The 23,108-nt window shown below is 32.6% G+C and overlaps 1 protein-coding gene across 14 annotated transcripts in view; it reads right to left on the bottom strand.

Moving 5' to 3' along the window:
- C2CD5 (C2 calcium dependent domain containing 5) overlaps nucleotides 1–23,108 on the bottom strand; it is a 96,775-nt gene that overhangs the window by 54,183 nt on the left and 19,484 nt on the right. For 3 of the 14 annotated variants that reach the window (XM_037845260.1, XM_037845262.1, XM_037845264.1), the window contains exons 5-9: nucleotides 18,479–18,574; nucleotides 17,244–17,399; nucleotides 10,787–10,985; nucleotides 5,551–5,702; nucleotides 684–769 (exon numbers count right to left, since the gene is read on the bottom strand). In XM_037845260.1, coding sequence (XP_037701188.1) covers nucleotides 684–769; nucleotides 5,551–5,702; nucleotides 10,787–10,985; nucleotides 17,244–17,399; nucleotides 18,479–18,574 — 689 coding nt within the window. Of the gene's footprint in view, nucleotides 1–42; nucleotides 76–683; nucleotides 812–2,399; nucleotides 2,592–5,550; nucleotides 5,703–6,685; nucleotides 6,811–10,786; nucleotides 10,986–17,243; nucleotides 17,400–18,478; nucleotides 18,575–23,108 lie in introns of those variants that run through there. The other 11 variants (XM_037845255.1, XM_037845263.1, XM_037845261.1 and 8 more) reach the window with 8 other exon arrangements.

Genomic DNA, 23,108 nt, shown 5'->3' with positions numbered 1-23,108 from the left:
TTTCAATACAGGAAACAGGCTCTAACATGTTCAGAAACATACCCGCCTTCTACAGAACCTATGAGGTGATCCTCCCTTAGCAATGAAGTTTATACAAAAAAAAGAAGAAAAAGAAAAGAGAAAAATCATCCAAAAACTGTAACTTTTCATTTTCCTACTGAACAAGCTTAGCTAAACATTAAACTTATAATGATTAAAACACATTAGCCTACTGAATAACCATATTATTTATGTTAATCTGTAGAAATATGGAATCTGTGCATTTCTTACACCTAAGTGATTGGCCAAACTCAGTAAATAAATATATTAATATACTAAAGAATTATGTTTAATATAATAAAATACAACAGAAATATTTTTCCTATAAAAATGCTGACTATCTCTTTTTCTATAGTACAACTTTAATATAGAATTAGAAATGACTTTGCCATTCAGTGGTTATTTCCAAATAGAATCTTTCTTGTAAAATATTGGAGGACAAACAAAAACAGTTAAAGAATTATTTCAAATCAAAAGTGATTATTTATAAAGAAATTATTTTGAAACTTTAAATACATTTTGGATTTCACAAGTACAATATTACAGATATATGACTAAAAATGGTTTTATGCAAAAAAGTTGACATGTAAGATAATAAATTCATATTAACAGTATAAGAATAAAGAATGTCAAGTGAATCTTACCCTCTGTTCCAATGCTGATTGAGTCTGTTGTCTTAAAAGAGCTTTAAATGGCCCCCCTTCTTTTCCAGCACTACCACTTCCCATTCCTACAGAACATCGGTACATAAATAACAACCAAAACAAAACAACTACAGAAACAGAAAGTTTAGTTGTTTTCATCTTTATAATGTCATGACACAAAATATGTTGAAAAGATCCAAGCATTTAAAGTTTCTAGGTACAGCAAATAAAGTACCTATTTTACTCAAGTTTTTACACAAAATTTTCGTTAGAAACAAGAAGTTAAAGCCCTACTTGCCACAGTGAGTTGTAGACTGAATTTGTTCTAAAAATTATAAGAAAAATTCTGCTAGGGTGATGAATTTTTAAATAATACTCAAATTTCTAAAACTTGAGTCTTCTAATAAAAAATAACCAAAACAATTACATTTACTATGCAAACATTTTTTAAGAATACAAAAAGAAATAAAAGAAATATTAAATATATGTTTAAAAGTAAATACAGGAAGGAAAAGTATTAATTGTGCTCACTGAAATTCTCTAAAGAGCATGTATTTCAGGCAATTTGAAATGTAGTCAAATCTATTTTCTGATAACTTTCTATTTCTAAACATAGCCTCATGGCAACACAGTATTTATATTCATACTTTTCAATGCTCATTTGTAAAAATCAACATAAAGGTTTTTAAAAACTGAAAATCAAGGACGTGTACAGACACATCACAAATGTACATAGTTACAGATGAAAGAATTGTATTTCTCAAGCTCATGGATGTATTTTTTAAAGCTTAATTTTAAATTTCTTTCCCTACCTTTATTCTTTTGATACTACTAATAGACCAACTATGGTCAAAAAATTATAGAAAGCAGGGGGATAGGTGAGAACCCAGTGCTTTACAGACTAGAGTTAATGGTTCAATCTTACTCTTTTCAAAGCTGAAGATACACAGTCAGATTTATTACAATCACTTTAAAAAGAGCTAATTTACCTTTACATTTTTAGCTGTTCTTGGATAAGGAAACAAAGGTTAGCATGTGTATAGTCCCAATCTGTACATTGAAAAAAAAAAAATTTCTTTTTCTAATAGTAACCTAAACATGATTTTTAGAGACTATACAATACTAAAAATAGAAATAAAACTAAAGTCTTTAAATGAAGCATAGTGAAAGCCACAAAACAAAATGTAAATTTGTAGAGATAAATTAAATATTAGAAAATTTAGCAGAATAATTTGATAATTTATGCAATGGATAGAAAAAAACGGATAATGAAAGAATATCACCAAAATGAGACTTAAACTGATTCAAACAGAATAATTTAGTAATGTAACCATATGGTTTAGCAACATGATGGTAAAAGTCCAATGTAAATGGAGTTGTATGAAGAGAAGTAAAGGAAAGCATCTAAAACAGAAACTCTAATAATGAGGACCTAATAATTACTGGAAATATCCAGATCTATGTCTTTAGACATTTAATTTAAATTTTAATTTAAAAAAATACAAAATAATTTTAGAAGAATATTATTAGGCAAATTATCCCTCAAGTAATACTCAGTATGCCTTCACATTAATTCTAATTGGTTACTCTGTCAACAAGAAAATAATAGAAGTGCATCCTGTGTAAAACACCCAGTAATTCCTTATAGTATGAAATATTGTTTTCAAAGATGATTTAAAATATATGGATTAAAAAGCTGATGTAATTTGATCCTACCAGAAGCAGCCAGGAATAGCTCTTCACTGAAAGAAACACTTTTCCTCAGAACTGGGCTGACAAGGCTAGAATGATGAGGGGTAAGGCTAGATTCCGAGAGGAGGAGACAGGACTTTTTAAGATGAAGGGAACCACAAGAGAGAGAGGGAGATCTGGGACACAGGTAAGTCCTAGGCCCCTGTGAGTAAGGTGCTGTGGAGGAAAAGTAGCAGAGAAAAGATGCAGATTTAGAAGATGATCAGAAAATGCAGGATAAGGAAAACAACGATGAAGCAAAACATAACGGTAAAAATGAATTTTCAAATGTATAGACAAATTACTGTAGCATATGAAAGTCACTAGCAAGACCATCTATCCAACATAATGTAAATAAAAGACATAGTCTAAAACTTAACAAAAGCTTCACAAACTTTGCACTCATTAAAACTTTTTAAATCACTAATTTAGGATTACTTCCAGTTACTTTTGATTGACTTCAATTCAATACTTAAATTACCTTTCTTTTTTGCTTAAGAATTATTAGGATTAATTATGAACCAGTTACAAATCTTTAAAGCCAGAAATCTGTTATACTGATGTCTAAAATATAAACATTTATTTAAAGTGGTAAGTACTATTCTTCAAATGTACTGACAAAAATATTTCATTTATGGGTATTTTAAGTGAATAAAAATAAAGACTCACTGTTATATTAGGTAGACAGTTGCCTTTCTTAATTTTAAATAAATAAAATATTAACTTTTTTCTGTTCAGCTTTTAAGATGTATTTTAATGCTTTTCTTTTCCCTCTAAAATTTTTAATTGCCAAATCTGTTTGCATTTAAAGGGATTTAAGAATACTGAGGGTCAAATATTTTCTGGAACACAAAAAACTGTATGTAGTAAAAGCATGATTTAAAAAGTAAAAATTAGCTAGACTTAGATGTAATTCAATGTCCTAACACAAGCATTCTAAAATTCCATTCCTACTAACGGAGTACTTAGAAAAAAATAAGAAAATAAACTCTTTAAAATTGCCAAAATTTAGAGTCTACAGAAATAAATTAATAAATAAAATTAAAAAATAAAATGAGACCTACCAGAAAAACAGATAAGTTTACCAAGATTAAAAAAACAACTTAGTCTAAGCTTTATTACCTTGATTCTACTCTTGGCTCCCCATTTTTCTTATAATAAATCAATCTTAATTCACTTATTTCTTTCCAATATTTCTCAAGAGATTCATTTTGCATACAGTAAAGCAGAAGGCAGAGAATCATGGAGTATATGCTGGATTACAGTTTTGGAAATTTTAGAACAATCAGTTTTGTCGTTTTAAATCTTCATGAGAAACAGGAATGCTTCTCCCAGATATTTTTAGAGATTCATGATAAGGCCAAGGGATTAAAACTTGCAAAAATTCTATAAATATGCTATTGAAGAAGTGAATAATTATAGTAAAACAAACTTTAGCTAGACTCAGCTTATAAATATAGAATCACATGAGAACATGTCATGAATTAAAACAATAAATGAATTTTGAAAAACTAAATATATGGGACACAAAAAAGTCTTAGTTGATAATACCACTGAAAATTTATCAGAAACCTAAGTTTATTTAAGTTAATTTTCTTTATGCTTAGCTTTTTTGATGAATTTGAGAAAAAGAAAGACCACAGAAAAACTTCCAAAATTTATCTGGGGTGTGGCAAAGAAAAATAAGAAATAAAACTATTGTAAAGTGACCTGGAATATACCAATAAACAGTCAGTGGATCAAAACCTCAAAAACATTTTTTAAGAACACTTACTCTTCAAATACTATCCTGTCTTTTCTTTTCTTGCAGGAATTTTAAGGTTGGAGTCTCATTTTTAAGGTTGGAGTCTCATTTTGGGTTTTTTTATTAAAAAAAAAAAACAAGAAACAAACACCCACCCCCCTGCCACAAAAAAAAAAACAAAAAACCACACTTTGCTACAATTGGAATTGTTCAGTTTTTAGGGTATAAATATAATTAAGATTGTGCCACATTATAATGCATCCATTAACATAAAGTAGCAAATTATTTTTTATATTATTCATAATTATACAATACATGAAAAGCTATTATTTTCAAAGAATAGGTATTATAAATCATTTTATTTACATATTATAACTATATCTATAAAAAAAGAAATTAAAGGTATAAGCTTTATTTTTTTTTAATACCCTTTCTTTCCTTTAGAAGCACCACCAATTTCAGACTGAGATTCTTTTTCATTGTTTTCAAAAAAACTGGGGACATTTTATAAATTTCTTTCTTAAACACAAAAATAAGGTTATTATAGACTACAAATTAAAATTACCTCAAACAAGGAAGAACTATGCCAAATGTTTAAATCAATATGGTGGGAAAATTGTGAGATGAAAATATTATTTACAAAAGTTAGAAACCATTAACTTTTAAAATTTTAAGCTTTTTTATTTTTCTTAAGAATCTTAATTTAATGGCTTAAACAACCCAATTCTATTTTAAGGAGTATACAGCTAATTTCGTTTTTTTATCATAAAACATATTCATAGAAACCCACAGAGAGATAATCCACCAAAATACAAATAGAAGAGGGAAAAATTTTTTAACTTTATAAATTGAGAAATTTTCAGGAATAAGTAAAAACTGCTATTTACAGAGTAAGACTAGCAAAACCAAACATTTTAAATAACAAAAAGTTAATAATAGATGTACTTCAACACAGATATTTTAGTTAAGATTTTTTCACAATGAAACTTTAGAATTAACTTCAGAAATAGGCAGAGAGAATGAATTCAGAAATGCTTCCACATTTTTTTACAATCTACTAGTATTATATTGTATTCAAATGCTTCTAGATAATGTGAGTCCTCTTAATTCAAGCATGAAGTGAAAAATGTCTACATACAAAAATAAACTTTGGACTTGATTCTATACTATGGTTAAATCAATAAAATGTAGATCTCTGAGCAAGGTCATTTCTGAACTATACAAAATTTTCATATTTTAATCGTAGTAACTGGAAATGATCTGTATTCACATTTTCTTTGAACTTAAATGCCAAAAACAGGAGGAAAGGTTTGGATGGAAAGCCAATAAGAAACGAAAACAAATTTGTAAAAAAGGAAAGAGAAAAAAAAAAGGTGGGTGGAGGTGCCTTACCAGTTTTGGGTGTCAAACTCAAATCTGTGTCAGAAGAAGAGGACTGTCGACTGTAGGACTTGGAAGGTGAAAAGGAATAAGTTTGGTTTTTCAGAGGGGTTGAGGGTCCTGATGAGTGAGTATTGGGATTGGGATCTTCATTGAAGGGAATCCTGCCAGAAGAAGGTGGAGAAATATTAAGTAATCATGTGCCAAAGGGTTTGACAAATGGCAGCATGATCCAAACACCAGGAAAGTATTGGGGCAGGGCCAGTAGTCATTTCTTAAGTGTGGAGCTGGGAATGAGGCCAAAGACAACCAATTACTGTTTAACCATTCATCGTTCTTCAGGTAAGTATTATCTGCATTGAAACAGTTAATAAGCCAAGTAAAAAGCAAAAAAGCATGAAATGACAGACTAAGGGGGCAAAAATATTAAAAAGAGAAACAAAAAGAATAAATATATGACTGAAAATATTTTCAAATAAACAATGCTTTTTTTTAAGTTATAAAAGAAAAAATGATGATTGCAAATGGTGTGTGTAAATACTCAGTTGCTTTTATATTTGCACACACAGATATCTTCAAAAGAAAAAAATGTTTCCTTATCCTCCAGCATCAAGTGCCACAGCTAAAAACACAGCAGAGAAGAAAACAAATTATAGCTACACAGGAACACTGCATCTTATACAGAATAAATGCTTACCTGTTTTCCAATAGCTCTCTTCCACAGAAAGAAACAGACCCTACTGTAACAGGTTTTATACATAAAGAAAATAAGCAAATTGAAAGCTTTGGTAGCTACTTCATCTAGTATCCAATCATCCATTTTACTTCTAAGCCAATGCAGAAATTATTACAAAAATACACACTGGAGGATTCTCCTAAAAATTCATAGCACACATACGTAAGATAGGGTTCTTAGAAGATCTATGGAAGAGACTTTGGAAGCCAGAAGAATACTTTCACTTCCATAGAGTTAGAGCCTCTGTGGCAGCTAAACACAGAAGTCCTTCACTGCAGCTGGACTTCAACTGAGAAATGGAAGAAACAAAGACTTGTGGTACCTGCCTACACTGCCTGCCTGCCTGCCCTCTGCAGCCACTCTGCCCGTGGCCTGCCTTTCCCCAGCTCTGGAGTCTGAACAGTCTCGTACCAGTATAGATGAGAGTGGGAACAGACACAGAGAAGTTCTGAGTAAGTCGTGAGCCAGTAGCAGTGTGAATTGGGCTGTTGTGAGTCGAGCGGCATCCATGGCTTGGAGGATGAACCAGCGGAGACCTGAGGGAATTTGTGGTCAAAGTGGAAAAAAAGAAAACATACATACAACAAATTGCAAAGTTATGTTAAAATAATTTCAAGGAGCTTTAGTTAGGGGAGAGAACTTAGTTTTTAATCCCTAGCATGCAAAAACAAGTTGAAATGAAAAAAGGAAGAGCTAATTATTAATTTGTTAAGATACAGTTTTAAAGGATTAGATTAATAAATTATAACTGTAGATAAGAAAAATAGCAAGCAGAATAGTCAGGGGAATTAAGCAAGAAAAAAACTAAGATTTGGAAAAATGTTTGTTTCTATTTTGATCACCACAGAGGTTACTCTAGAATATTTATAGAGGGAAACATCCATTAAAGTGAAAAGTCAAATATAAAGTTCTCATATTACCTTTAAAACTGAGGTATGAATAATTCTTGATATAATTATATTTTTTTCTATAAAGAAAGTTTACTTAACAGCTGTTTCTGTCTGAAATCTCAAGATGGGGGTACTTAAGAATATGAAAAATGATAGCACAGGGAAATGCAGTGAACTGAATGGAAATAAGCAGATATACACAGTCCAGTATTTCAGCCCACCAAGTATATAGCTTAAAACCAGGTTATGCTGGGAACAAAACAAAACAAGGGAACACTGCTTCTAAAAATACAGTAATAAAGAAGCAATGTACATGATTTTGTCGATTTCTCATGCAGAATATATTATTTAAACTGAATTTTATTCTGAATTGAAAATTTGTAAAATAGAAGCTATATCCTGCAATAGATCACATCTCTGTCTGTATAGCTATACATAAAACAGATATATACAGATATATATTTGCATATAACATTTAAAATTTTCAAGAAAAAATTTTGCTAAAAGGGCATACTATATTGGGTGGGGCAGAAAAATATATTACAATAAATAAGAATCTTGGACTTCATATTAGCAATTGTTTCACTGCACTGTGGCTTCATTTATGCACAATGGGGAGAAAGAATCATACGTGAGTATACACCAGAAAAAAATTTATAACCATTTTTTAAGAATTCAGATTAAAATCAGGCCAAGAGCCCAACTTTTTACAGCCTTTTTTCCTTCTCCATTGCTACACTACTGACTGCCCAGTGAATATTCCCAACAACTTTGATTTGCCATGGTTCAACCATGGGCTATCACTATTTGTCATAACAGTCTTTCATGGAGTTTCCAGGCTGGTTTCTGAAATTATTTCTGATTTTAAAGTGGGATATTTCTGATTTTAAAGTGGGACAAATGTTTCTAATTTGTCACTACTATAAATTTAAAATATTTAATGTAATTGATAAAATCAAATATCTCATCGGTGTCTAATTTTTATACAAACAACTAAGTGAGGTTTTGTTTTTTTGTTTTTTACTGCTTTGCTGAAGTGACCAATGGACTAAAAAGTCTAAGAATCAGTGCTGTAAATAGGAGCAAATACAGAGAAATTACAGCTAAAGTCTCTTAGAACTTTTTTTTAAGGTAGAGAAGTGATAAATCACATTTAAGAGCACTTTCTATCATCAAAATTGGAAACACAAAAGAGATTTATATTGTGCATTACACTAAACATCCAAATGTAAAACTTGAACTTACTAAATAGAACATAACTGCAAAAAAGGTAAAATAAAATGAACATTGTAAAATGTTCAAATTATGATAATTAAAATTCAAATACAGTGAGCACCACCATAACGTACTCTTGGGGCTCTAATTCTATCAGTCTCTGTGCCTGAAAGGTGGCCTTAAATTAACACCCTTGTGGTATTTCTAATATTAAATCCATTCAGACAGGCGCATAATCCAAATAATCTTTAGCAAATTCCTGCTTAGAATCAGCAATGTTATGCAGTAAGTACCAAAATAGTTATAATCACCGAATTGTAAAATAAGTTTTGAAATAGAGCCCAAATAGCTTCATTATCAAAAATACAAAGAAGTCGGCTGAAATAAAGCAGCCTGAGTACTGGGTTATTACTATTATTTTTTTTAATAATATGACTTAAGTAGTAATAAGATGCTTTTCAGAAAATCTTGATGAAGGAACTTAAATTCTTCCTGGAGTAAACGTTTGATAAATTAGGGCAAACGACAACAAAATTAGAGAATGAGAAAACTTGCACAATCCCAGATTTACATTAATAGAACTCTTTATGAATGCATGCAAAACGTATTCCTGCTCTCCATAGCTCATTCTAAAATACCAATAGTTGACACAGCTTTCTCTCTCCACTAAGTAATGTAGTGAAAAGAGGAGGAGAACTTCAGACATCACAGCTGGAAAACTAGACTCCTACGGCAGTTCAGGTAAAGCTGGAGAGTACTAGGAGAAGGAAAGACCCAGGTCTTTACTTAACTTCATTACGGAAAGAGAAAATAAAGATCTGAATCCCTCAAACAGTTACACCTGCAATCTGACTTTCCCAGTAGCAGCAGGCAGTTCATATCTCTCTAGTATATATTTTAAACAGGATATAAAGCAAATCCATGCTTCAAAGAATTTAAAACAATTTTTTCTCTTGTTACTGTATCTTCAAATAAAATTAGGCAGTGTAGGTATTCTGTGTTCCCTCTTTTGACTAAAATGTAATCCAAATGACTAAAAGCCAAGAGACAGGAAATGACTAAACAAACATAAGCTTAAGATAAAGAAGAAAGTCTCATTTTAAAAAAGTTTGTGAGGGCTTTCTCTTCAACTTAACTATTGCTGAACTGGGAAGTGTTTTAGGTTTTCTGAGTACAGAATGCTGACTACCTGATGATCTAGAACAGGACCCAGCAAACTACAGACTACAGGCCAAATCTAGGCTGTCACCTGTTTTATTGGAACACAGTCACAATCATTTGTTTGTATACTGTCTATGGTTGCTTTTGCACTACAACAGCAGAGTTGAGTAGTTGTATTAGCAAAGCCTAAATTGTTTACCTCTACTATCTGGCCCTTTATAGAAAAATTCTGCCAACTAGCAATGTACAAGAATCTCTAGATCACTTGTCCTTCAGTGGAAAAACTATTGGCATTTAGGATGGAACAAGTCTTCATTGTGCAGGGTCGTCCCATGCTGTATAGGATAGTCGGCATCTCTAGTCTCCATCCACTAAAAGCCAAGAGGATCCTATCCCTATCCCCTCAACCCAATCATCATAACAGCAAAAAAAAAAAAAAAAAATCCCTGTTGACAGTACCACTACCATCCCCTTAAGAATCAATGCCCTAGATGCAAATGAGGGAACACAGGCAAGCTAACAGCTTTGTTTTGTCAAATGACTCATAGTATTAAAAAATATATATAAATCTAAATCCTTTTAGACTAGGGGGTTGGCAAACACCTTTTTTCTTTAGGTAAATAAAGTTTTACTGGAACACAACCATGAATTGTCTATGGCTATTTCTCACTACAAAATAGCAGAGTTGAGAACAGCAGCAGAGACCTATGGCTTGCATGCCTAAAATATTCACTATCTGGCCCTTTTGCAAGAAAACTTTGCTAACTTCTGCTTTAGACAGCTGCCAGTATTCCTTATTGAATTACAACCAAAACTTTTCTTTATTTAAACTGTGTGGCCTCTATAGACACTTGAGTTTGAGATTTTGGTACCAGTCAGTATTTCCTGTTTTCTAAAATAAGCATTACTGGATTAACAGATATAGGAGTTCAGGCATTCCCAGAAGATAAGTAAAATTCCACACAATGCATAAATATTCATTTTATGTGTCTAAAGATCTAGAATACATTTAATACAGGTAATTTTACATTACCTAATTTGGTTTTCATATTAGACTGTACAAATTAATTACTAGGAATATTTTTAAGCTTCACATTTTGGCAATCATCTCTGATAAGACAATCATCACAGGAAAAAAAAATGTACATAGAGCAACTCTACTAAAATATTTCAAATTCAATGAACATATGTAGGTACAAGATAAAAAAGCTCTCTCGATAAGAACAATTCATTGATGCATACTTACTCCTTCATTTCTTTGGATGGGGAATTACATGCAGGAAGGAATGCTGCTGGGCTACTTAATTTATCCAGAGTACACGCTGTTCCTATGGCTCGTACCACTAACCCAGACTCGCCTTCCAGATCAAAACACTGTAAGTACCCAACAACTGCATTTCCTCTCATTTCAAGTACTTTCAAGCCAATCTTCCTCTGCAGTTCTCCTACAAAAAAGGAAGAGAATTCATTCTTCTTTATATCTCTGCATTACACACTACAAACCTGGATATGGTAGTAATAAAAGACAGTTCAAAGCAATCATAGATTTCTAGAATTTGAAGAGATCCTAAAAGATTATCTGCTCCAGCCTCCTCCTTTCAGGAAAGTAAGATATTGTTAGCTATATTTTACAGATGTGGAAATTAAGGTTCTCTCAGTCATATATTCATTTACCAAAAAATTTTTGGTTTGTACCATGTGCCCAGAATTCTTCCTTTCTTCTAAGTACTAGAGATACAATGTTAATAAGAAAGATAAAGTTCCAAACCTAGTGGAGTTTACATACTGGTGGGAGAAACAGACAACAAGTAAATAAATATAAATGTTATATAACTGTATATAATTAAATATAATGTATATTTTATTATATACAATACATATTTATATTTACTTACAAATATAAATATACATAGATATAATACAAATATACATATTTATTAAGTATAAATATAACGTTTGTTTACCTATTTGTTTTCTGATGTGTATGTGTGTATATGAGTACATATATAAATCTAGGTGGCAAACAAGTTCTTCGAAGAAAAACAAAGATAGGTAACGGGGTAAGAGTGGCAGGGAAAGAGGGAAGGGGATAAACAGAGTTACAAGTTGTCAAGGAAAGACTATGAAAAGACAACATTTGTACAGAAGGCATTAGAGAGAGAAATAGGTGATTTGCCTAAGATTTAACTACAAACAAATGCTCGAGGGATGAAACTAGACCCTGCATTTCCTACCTCCCTGTTCAGGACTCTTTCTACCATACCATTTCATGAACACAATTTCCTTTTCTACCTGGTTAGGAACTCGAGCTTCTGATTCAGATTTTCTCTTATTACATGATGGTAATGCATGTGTGTTTAGGAGGATGAGGCCATGGGCAGGGAACCAGTCACTTACAGGCCATAGCCTTATTTGTGAAATTTCAGATAGCATGTCAAAAGGAAGGGAAGAAAACATTCCCAGCACTGCATAAATTGTATTTTCTCTGCCAGTCCTGCCTCCTCTATCTTGAATCCATAATAAAAAGAATCTGTGAAAGTCACCAGCAAGACACCATTCTGGCACTGAACTAGGGATAGTATTCACTTCAAATAACTAAAGGCAGTGATTTATTCTGCTAATTAAAAATTAGCTAGAGTACGGGTAACTACTTCTTTCTTCATACGTTTCACTAATTTATTTTTTATTAGATATTCTTCTATTAAATATTATATTTGTTATTTGGTTTCCATTTCATTCTATCAAAATAGAATATTTTAAAGCAAATATGGCATCAATCCACATGATGTTTGCAGAGATTAAATTCATCTAGAGTGAAGCCAAAGGTCATAGATGAAAAGACTTGAGAGGTACAATGGCTTGCCTTGAGAAAAGCTTTTTTTTTTTTAATCCATATCGCTGCTTTTTAATCATCTTTAAAGTTTTCTTTATATGAAGGTCCTATCTATCATTTGCACATGGGATAGTTCATTTGCAGACAGTCTTACATATTCAAGCCTCAACATATAAATTAACATACTATACAGCCTCTTCAATGACCACACACATTTTGTCTACAATAGAAACCAAGTTTCTCCTGCATAGTTTGCTCACTTGTCAAACCACGTTATATGTGGCAATCTAGAAGATACTACCAGTACATGTAGTACATCTGTTTATTTCTCTGTGTTACCTGTACTAGGATGGGGATTTTTCTCTTAGCATCTATACGTCAATATCACTACATTTACATAAGTGCAGTAACAAAAGTGGGAACAAGAATGTACAATGATTTCAATCAAGATAAAGATTTATAAGAGAGTCTGGTATTCTATGGAGTTAGAGCTATCTGAATACAAATATCACTTAATTTCTGAGCCTCGGTTCTTAACTTATAAAATAGACCTACTAAAAACTCCCTGACAAACTCACAAGGTCACAAAGACAAAACAAAACAACATAAGTTAAAGTGTGTGGTAAGCTTCTGTTAAAAAAAAAATTAACTAATAATAATAAATATTAAGTCGTTTTATTTATATCCCTACATTTTTTAATACAGATTTATTTTTTAAGGTTTTAAAATTTAAAATATCCATGATTCCCAACATCCAAATAAAACTTTTAATTTTTTAGTCTCTTCCAAATTTTGTTCAAATATGCTTAAGTATTTTACACATTTATAGTCTAAAGTACATACATTTTTATTTTCTGCTTTATTTGGTTGTGATCAGAAACATTTTCTTTGTTTTAGAGTTTTCACAAGTATTAACTTTAAGGCTACTAAGAATTCCATTGAGCTTATTTACTTAACTATTCTTTCTACTATGGGAAACATTTAAAATTGATTTTATGTTTCTGCTATTATAAGTAAGATAGCACTATAATTAATATCGCTGGGCTTTTTTATTGTTACTGAATATCTCCTAAGGATGAATTTCCAAGAATGGGAAAACCAGGTCAAACTTTTTTTTTGGCTGTTGATATATACTGACGTGTCACTTTCCAATAGGCTTTTATCATTTTGCAGTCACCAACAAATCTGTGACATATCTTGGCATAGGGTCATTAGTACTGGGTGGATTTTTACTAATTTAGAAGATCTAAAATGGCATCATATGTTACATATTTCATAATAAGGAAATAACTGAAACTGTGGAACTGTAACCTATAATATTTTTTGAAATTTGCTTTCTAACTACATGTTAAATTGCACTTGGAAAGTTATTACTTCTATGTATATATGTTATATTTGACAATAAAAAATGATTTTAAAAATGGCATCATAATGCTTCCTTCATTTGTGTTTCTTTCAATTTTAACAAAGAATATTTTCCAAATTTCTTTAGTATTTAATTTCCAATTGTGTGACCTATCTGCCTAATATCCCAAGCCTATTTATTAGATACCTATAAAACTGACATGGTTTTTTATCAGGGAAGGCAACCATGCATTCCCACATGCAAAAAAATTATTTTTATCTGTGCAAGTATGCCTGAATTGAGCCAATACGGCATTTTTCATGTTTCAAGTGTTTCATTCCCAAAACTTAAGTTGAATATTCCCTGTCTTTTTCTCTTCCAGGCAAGCACTAGCTTCTCCCTATTAAAGGCCACAGAAAGTAATCTGACAATATCTGAAATAGGAAACAATGGATACATTTAAAGCTCTTGCTTCCTGAGTATATACATCATAGCTCCTTATTCTAAATTTTTAAGGAAATTTTAAATAACTCTAACTTGTAGAGTTCTTTAGTAGCTTCCAAAAATCCTAGCAGCAACTATCAGTTGAATAAATATACACACAATCTGATAAAAAAAGGATAGACCATATTATTAAATTTTTCATAATTTTTTATTTTTATATGAAACAAAAAACTAAGGGTTTCTGAAACCCGTCACTATTGAAGAATAAGGGAGGCAATGTTTATACTACTAGAATTTATCTTGTCCATATTAATTATATTTCATTAAAAAATTAACAAAATTAAACATGAATATTTTGAAGATTTAAAAATTATTTCCATGAACATAAACAAATATAAAAATTCATGTTTCTCTAGGAACTTTTTACACACTTTATACAAAAGAAGCTATACTACAATGTACACAGCTTAACACTAAATTGCATAGCTTTATTAAATGAAAGAAGAGACTGATATAACTAACATGAAATATAAAAATATATTTTCAAAACTTGGAGGGGAGAAAAACAGTCAAAAATGAAGCAAACCTCATTCATAAAAGTAATCACTAGAACTTTAATATTAAATGGTAATTAAATATATTCTGCAACTATAATAAAAAATATTATTTAAAAGTACCATAAAGAAAAATTACTATAAATGAGAGTCTTAGCTCTTAGATCTCCCTTATATTAATTATTGCATCAATTAAGTCATTTGCTTGAGATAATATTCTCTACATATATCTCTTCATGTAATTTCAAAATAAACATTTCTCAAACTGGTATTTGACAGAATGGTGGTCTAGTAGACACTTCACTCATTTAACAAATACTTATTAGGCACCTGCCGTATGCACAATTAAAAAGCATGCTGTTGCCTCACTAACATGGACTAACTATAATGTGTAAACTCTGAGAACTGAATCTTAGAGCACAGGTTATCAGGGGAAGGCTTATTGTAAAGGTTCCTAGATTGTAAGCTCTTACAGCAGTCACGTCTATTCCTGAGTTGTAACGGTTATCTCTAAATTCTATGATGCTGAGCTCTTCGTGTATGACCTGGTTGGTCTCTGGAACTTTGGGTAGCTGTGTGATACCTCAGTCTCAGAGCTAGAGTTTGGCAGCTATGAATGTCAGTATAACCTCATACAGCAACTGTTAAAAAAAGAGTTCAGACTTCAATTAGAGATATGAATGAAGTGGATCTAGTAGGACTTAGGCAAATCAGGCCCAAGGGTAAAGGGTCATACTGACTGTGTTTTAAAACCTCAACTTCTATGTGAGACCAAGGGAAGAGACGTTTATTTGGTGCAGGATCTACATTTTCTGCAGCACACTAAATAATTTAACTTGTATGGTCAGTTTATTCAAACACCAAAATTACATGGAAATTTGAACAGGAAGTGAGATCTGATAGGTTAGTTTGAAACCCCAACACATCCTAAGGTAATTTGAGCAGGGACTAAAAATGTAATTGCAGGGTCCCACTGAGGGACTGAGGAAAAATGTGGAAATATTAAACTTCCCCACCTGGGAAATTACTGATATTCTCACAAGCATTGAGGACTACCAATTTAGCAGGCCGAGCCCTCGATCTTAGGGCTTGCCCTTATGAAACTTGTTACTGCAAAGGAGACGCTAAGCCTACTTATAATTGTGCCTAAGAGTCTCCCCCAGAGAACTTCCTTTGTTGCTCAGACGTAGCCTCTCTCTCCCTGAGCCTACTCGGCAGGTAAACTCCCTGCTCTCCCCACTACGTGGGACATGATACCCAGGAGTGTAAATCTCCCTGGCAATGTGGGACATGACTCCCAGGGATGAGCCTGAACTTGGCATCGTGATATTGAGAAACATTTCTTGACAAAAAAGGGGGAAGTGAAATGAAACAAAATAAAATTTCAGTGGCTGAGAAATTTCAAAAGAAGTTGAGAGGTCACTCTGGAGGGTATTCTTATGTACTATATAGATATCCCTTTGTAGTTTTTAGTGTATTGGAATAGCAAGAAAGAAATGCCTGAAACTGTAGAACTGCAACCCTGTAGCCTAGATTCTTGAAGTTGATTGTAAAACTATGTATCTTACACGGTGTGACTATGTGATTGTGAAAACCTTGTGGCTCACACTCCCTTTATCCAGTGTATGGACAGATGAGTAGAAAAATGGGGACAAAAATTAATGGAAAATTAGGGTGGGTTGAGGGGATGGGATTTTTCAGGTGCTTTTTTACTTTTATGTTTATTCTTGTTTTTTGTTCAAAAATTGATTGTGGTGAAGCACAACTATACAATGGTACTGTGAACAACTGATTGTACACCGTGGATGATTATATGGTATGTGAATATATATCAATAAAACTGAATTTAAAAATAAAAAAAAGTCATGAAAGACTCAGAAATTGTCACAGTTTAGACAGAAACTTAAATGCAGTGTACGATCCTGGAACAGAAAAAAGGACATTAAGAGAAAAGTGGGTACAATTTTAATAAGGTCTATCATTTAATTGTTAGCTTTGTTTCAATGTTAATTTCCTAGTTTGATCATTGTACTATGGTCCTTTAAGCTGGTAACATTAGGGGAATCTGGGCAAAGGATATAGGTCAAGTCATGTACTATTTTTGTGACGTTTCCCTAAGGCTAAAAATTATTTTAAAATAAAAAGTTTATAAAAGACAAAAAAAGAAAAAAAAGAAAAAAAAAGCATTTGTGCTCAATTAAGTTGAAGAAGCACTAGGTTAAACACAGGTAAAGAAGTTGATTGACTTGACTTGTTGGATAACTCAAGAGACTTTAATACATTAATATATAGAGAAAATATATGTATTAATATATATAAAAAAGGTTCATTTTCCAAACATATTAGACATAATGTCCCTTATTTAAGGTGAATGTATTAAACAAATTGGAAAAAACTTCCACAAAACACAAGGAACTGTTGCTCTAAACAAACAAAAAAAATTGAAATTAAAATTAAATCAACTACCACATTAATAAAATTTTTACGAGTATTAAGTCAATCAAGTAAGAAATGTTTTTCTAAATACCTGACATGAGAGAAATGAGTCTCTGTCTGGCCTCATTTGATGCCCTTGGTGTGCGAATTCGATCAATCCACTGATATTCTGGGTCTTCATTTACCACAAGTTCTTCTACAAATCCATGAATCATCACAGCTCTATAGCACTTTGGAATAGATGTTGCTGTTAAAACAATTTCTCTATTATGTTTCTTTTTCTCACAAGGTTAAATTCAATTTTTTAAGAAAGTGGATCTAAGTTCTTACCTTCTGGCTATATAATAGAGGAGCATCTTTTACAGTGATAATCTCAAAGTAATTATAATAATAATCTTCCACTCAAACAATCTTCTAAAATCCATTTTATTCTTAGATATAATCATGTAAGCATGTATTTTTATAATTTAGGAAACAGTCATAGATTATATTAAATAGCATTCAATACAGTTTATAAACCAGAATTAAAATCAGCTAGATGATAATATAAATAGGCAGAAGGCAGATAATGAATATAAACATCTTTAATTATTGAAAAGTCCTTTGCAAAAGTTCTGAACACCACATAATGCAGCCTCAAAAATCAAATAATTCCATTTTTGAAATAACCTGAGGAGTCTTGCAATCCTGCAGTTTCTAATAATCCATGGCCATCTGACCAACTGGTTCAATAGTTACTGTACTACTTAAAAACTCATTAGGTATGTAGACCACCAAATGTCACTGGATTTAAATAAAATTTGATCAGATTCAAAAAAGAGAGAATCTGAGAACATCTACACCAACCTATTCTCCTAAAACAGACATTCAAGATACCTCTGGGCTATGAAGGCAATGCCCACCTATTCTAAGTAGCTCCTCCCCAATCCCAGGTTTTTGAAAAATCAGCCTTGAAGCCTTGGATCTATGTACTCAACTACTTGGTGGGGTTGACCTTACTAACCTAGACTGGCTTTGATTTGCCCAGATATGTCCAATACCCACATTTCATGGAGTTCTCAGGGTTCCCTACCTATAGAAGCCTTTCAGTGTCCCATATTAGAGAAAAATATCCTGAAATTTTTTAATAAAAATTAAATACCATTTACTCTCACATCAGATAAACAGTCCTTAAACAGTAACAGCTTCTGGGAAATAAACAATTTTCTCTTTGCCATTAAAACCCAGTATAATAGCTTTTCCTTTAGCCTTCTGAAATATTAATTTAATTTCATATTTAACAATTACTTAATTCCCTGTTAAATGAGTAATAAAACATTTACTTACTGCAAAAGAATTTGACTCCACAAGATGACTGCCTAAATCGGTTTAAATCATTAAAGAGGTCTACTTTGACAACTACATTGATTTCCCCACGGATACCTATGAATTCCAAACAGAAAAGCAAGTTTCTCTCTTAGGAAAATAATGTACAATCAAATAATCAAGTAAATAAATCCATTTAATGATTTTAAAATAACATATCCAGCATAATAGTAATGCTTTGTTCCCTGCTTGTTTTCATTCTGAGGCAGAATATGTATGTATTAAAGACTGAATAATTTTCATTTTTACCACAAGCTTCCATTTATTTGAACAAAGACCAACTATAAAGGAGCCCCATTTAAATTAGTGGTGATGATGATAATGATGACGATGACAACATTTGATGAGCACTTATAGATGATGTTCTAAATGCTTTACATATAGTATTTCATAATGTTCAGATCAACCCAAGATAATTTTTGTAGTATTACCATTTCCCTTTTACAGAGGAAGAAATTACAGTTTAATAAAAGTTAAATTATCTGTGCAGCATCAAACAGTAAGTGCCAGAGGCAAAATTTAAAGTCAGATCTTTATGATTTCAGAGTCTCTGCTCTTAACAACTAATGCAAGAATCTGATCTAAAACAAAAGTTTTATTCATTTCAATGAATATAATGAGTTAAATGAGATAGGAAATTCCAAGAATAAGGATTCTCAGAGCATGCTCTGATAAATAAGAATGACCCAGCCCCTCTCTTTAAACATTTACTAAATATTTTCAATTGACTGTCCTGACTTCATGTCAAATTTACACTTATGGAGGAAGACATTCTATAAAACAACTTGCTAATACATCCACTGATATAATAATAGAAGACTATGTTGCTAACAAAGGGTCCATAAACATATTAAACAAACTATAAATAATATTTAATATATAATATTTTGAAAATTTATTTCTTCATATAGCTATTGCCTTTAATCCATGCCCAAATTAATTCTCCAAGGGCCTGCTTCTTTTACTGGGAATATAACATTTGACCAGGTTTTATTTCCTGATTATAAAGAAAGCATATGTACATTGTTAAAAATATGGAAAAAGCAAGAGAACGAAGAAGAAAACAGAGGATTTTCACCCAGAATTGACACTAATCAGGAATAAACATTTTATAATGTATTTTGCCAGTGTCTCCAATGGTACCAAATATATGCAACTTTTTTGTTTTTAAATAAATTTGGAATCATGTTTTATAATCTGAATTTTGCAATTCATAATATACCATACACATTTCCTTAAGCCATTAAGTGTTTTCTAAAAACATTTTCTTTTTTCTGGCTGTATATATGCCATGGTCTATAAATGCCTTTATTTATATAACTGTTTTAATTTATTTTACCACTATAAATAGAACTAAATAATAATAGCATATGTGCCAGTTTGAAACTGTTACGTACCCCAGGAAAACAATGCTCTTTTAATCCAGTCTTGTGGGTACATACTTATCGTAGGTGGGATCTTTGATTAGGAGATGTGCCCTACCCAATTGTGAATGGGACCTTTTGACTAGATTATTTACATGGAGCTATGCCCCCACCCATTCAATTAGTTTACTGGAGTCCTTAAAAGAGCCAATACATAACCAGATGCTGGGAGAAAGACGTTTGGAGAAAAGCTAAGAGATGAAATCCAGAGTTTGCCCTGGAGAAACTAAGAGAGGCCACCCAGATGTTTACAGAGAAATGCCCTTGGAGAAACAAATAGAAGGACCCAGAGAAGCTAAGACAGAAGCCCAGAGACATTCTGGAGAAAGCCATTTTGAAACCAAAGCCCAGGAGAGAAGGACCAACAGACGTCACTATGTGCCTTCCCATGTGACAGAGGACCCCCAAATGCCATCCACCTTTCTTCAGTGAAGTTATCGTCTTGTTGATGCCTTAGTCTGGACACTTTCATGGCCTCAGAACTGTAACTTTGTGAATAAACCCCCATTGTAAAAGCCAATCCATTTCTGATATTTTGCATTTTGGCAGCTTTAGCAAACCAGAACAGCATACAAACGATTCCACACTAAAGATACTTGCATGTAAATCTCAGCAAACATCCTATTTTCATATAATAGAGTACCATCAATGGAATAGCCAGGTCAAAAAAGGAACATAGCCAGTAAGATACAAGATTAGAGAGAGAAGCATGTGTCAGTTACAGATGGGTTCATTTGCCATTCTGAAGAAAACTTATACTTTTAGGCCAGCAGTTTTCAAACTTTTTAGTCACAGGACACTTTCATAATCTTAAAAATTATTAAGGACTTCAAAGAGTTTTTATGTTTGTGGGTTATATATTTCAATATTTACCATACTAGAAATTAAGAGTTTTAAAAAATAATTTATTACTTTATTTAAAGTAATAATAATAAACCCATTACATGTTAACATAAATAATATTTGTATAAAAAATAACTATTTTCAAAACAAAGAAAATTTAGCAAAAAGTGGCACCATATTATATTTTTGCAAATTTCTTTAAAGTCCAGCTTAATGGAACACAGATTTTCACATTTCCTCTGCATTCAACGTGTGGTAATATCAGACATTACACAACCTCTAGAAAACTCCTTCACACCCTTGTGAGAAAATGAAAATAAAATTGGCAAATGACATCTGAGTATTGTGTTGAAAATAGTTTTGATCTCATGGACCCTGTAAAAGAATCTCAGGGTCTCCTAGGTGTCCGTGGACCACATTTTGAGATCTCTGTTTCAGACAACAAAAAGCCTTTCAAGGTGTGTGTGCGTGTGGCAGGTGAGAAAGGAGCATGTAATTGGTAACAATGTTAGGAAAGGCACCATCACTCTTTCTGCAGAGAACATCTGAGAGTAAGAGATACTTTCAGCTATTTCTCTGGATGTGGAGTTGAGTTATGGCCAATAGTATGTAAAGCCCGCAGATGTTTTCCCCTAAGGAGAAATGGACTGAAGCCATACTACAAGATTTATTCAAAGACTGTACTCAGGAGATTTGGAGAAAAGATAGTAATCAGCTTCCCTTCATGATGAAACCTGAGTAAAGCAGGCTGCAATTGCCATTTGGGTTGTGTTATGTTGGTTGTGTTTGTCACACTGATTCTTTTGTAACCTTTAGTGGAAACCTATCTTTGAACTGGAGCTATATTGTGGTTTTGGCATTTGTAGACAATATTGTGCACTGCTATGTACCAAGATGCTAGCCTGTTAAGGTAGCAGGGTATGATGGGAGATGGCTAGCTGCACTGCTGCCTGCCTTATGTGTCAGAGTCTACCTTGCTCTTTTTTTTTAATTAGAGAAGTTGTAGGTTTACAGAAAAATCATGCAGATAATACAGAATTCCCATATACCTCCTCACATGCTCAGTTTCCCCCATTTTAAACACTTTGCATTAGTTTGGTAACTTTGTTTTGATTGATGAAACAATATTATTAAATAATACTATTAACTATAGTCCATAGTTTACATTAAGGTTCACTGTTTGTGTTACACTGTCCTATGGTTTTCTTAAATTTTTATTCCAGTATCATATATACAACCTAAAATTTCCCCTTTTAACCACATTCAAATATATAATTCAGTAGCATTAATTACATTCACAATGCTGTGCTACCATTGCCATCATCCATTACTAAGACATTTTTATCACCCCAAACTGAAACTGTGTACATAATAAGTATTAACTCCCATTCCCTACTCTCATCTTGGCCTCTGTTAACCTGTATCCTAGTTTCTGACTATGAATTTGCTTATTCTAATTATTTCTTATCAGTGAGACTTTAAAGAATTTTTAATCAGAAAAATGTCAATATTATCAGTTTGAAAATGTATTATAGAAATATAGAGTGGCAGTCCAAGATGATTTTTAAACAATTTGTTTACTTAGTTCATTGTACAAAAGGCATTATTTCAAATTATGTTCAGAGAAGTAACAATTTCATCAATGGTAATTACTTTACTATTACATGCCTATTTTAAAAAGGCATCTTTTAAACACATATATTTTTAAAACACAAAAAAATAGCACAGACTTCCGGGTAGATGGTGGAACCGGAGAGTCAGAGCAACCCCCACCCCCACCCCATGGAATAACTAGAGAAAAGGCAGAAAATGACCAGAACAGTGGCTCCAGAGTATGAGCAGTCAAAGAAGGACCTCTACACTATATAGGGGGGATCTGGATGAAAAAGCAGAGAAATTATGACTAGAAAGGACGGGGTGAGTTTATTCAATCACGACTGCCTCTGGGGCTGGCAGCTACATTCCAGCCGGAGCGGGAGAGGGAGGAGCTCCAGATTCCCGCACTCCATCTCCGCAACCAGCTGGGGAGATAACCCTTCCCAGTCCCACAGCCCGAGCTCCCATGAGGGAACTCCAAAATGAGCAAACTTGTGTTAGCCATACACAGAGACCTTGCCGCAGGGTGCGCTGCCTACCACTCAACCCCGAGAAAGGCCGCTGCGGGGGCCTGGTTTTGCAAAGGACTGGAGGACCCTCCCCTCAGGAGGAGAGGGGATGCAGGGCTGAACAGAGCCAATCTGACAATTAGCAGGTGAAAGAGACAGTCTGTATTCTGCCGCCTGTATCCCTTCTCCACGGAGAGGCAGGGCTAAGAGAGGGTGCCA

Source organism: Choloepus didactylus, chromosome 8, assembly GCF_015220235.1.
Source record: "Choloepus didactylus isolate mChoDid1 chromosome 8, mChoDid1.pri, whole genome shotgun sequence".
In the NCBI taxonomy this organism is placed as follows: Eukaryota; Metazoa; Chordata; class Mammalia; order Pilosa; family Megalonychidae; genus Choloepus; species Choloepus didactylus.
This window is presented reverse-complemented; position numbering and strand designations above follow the sequence as displayed.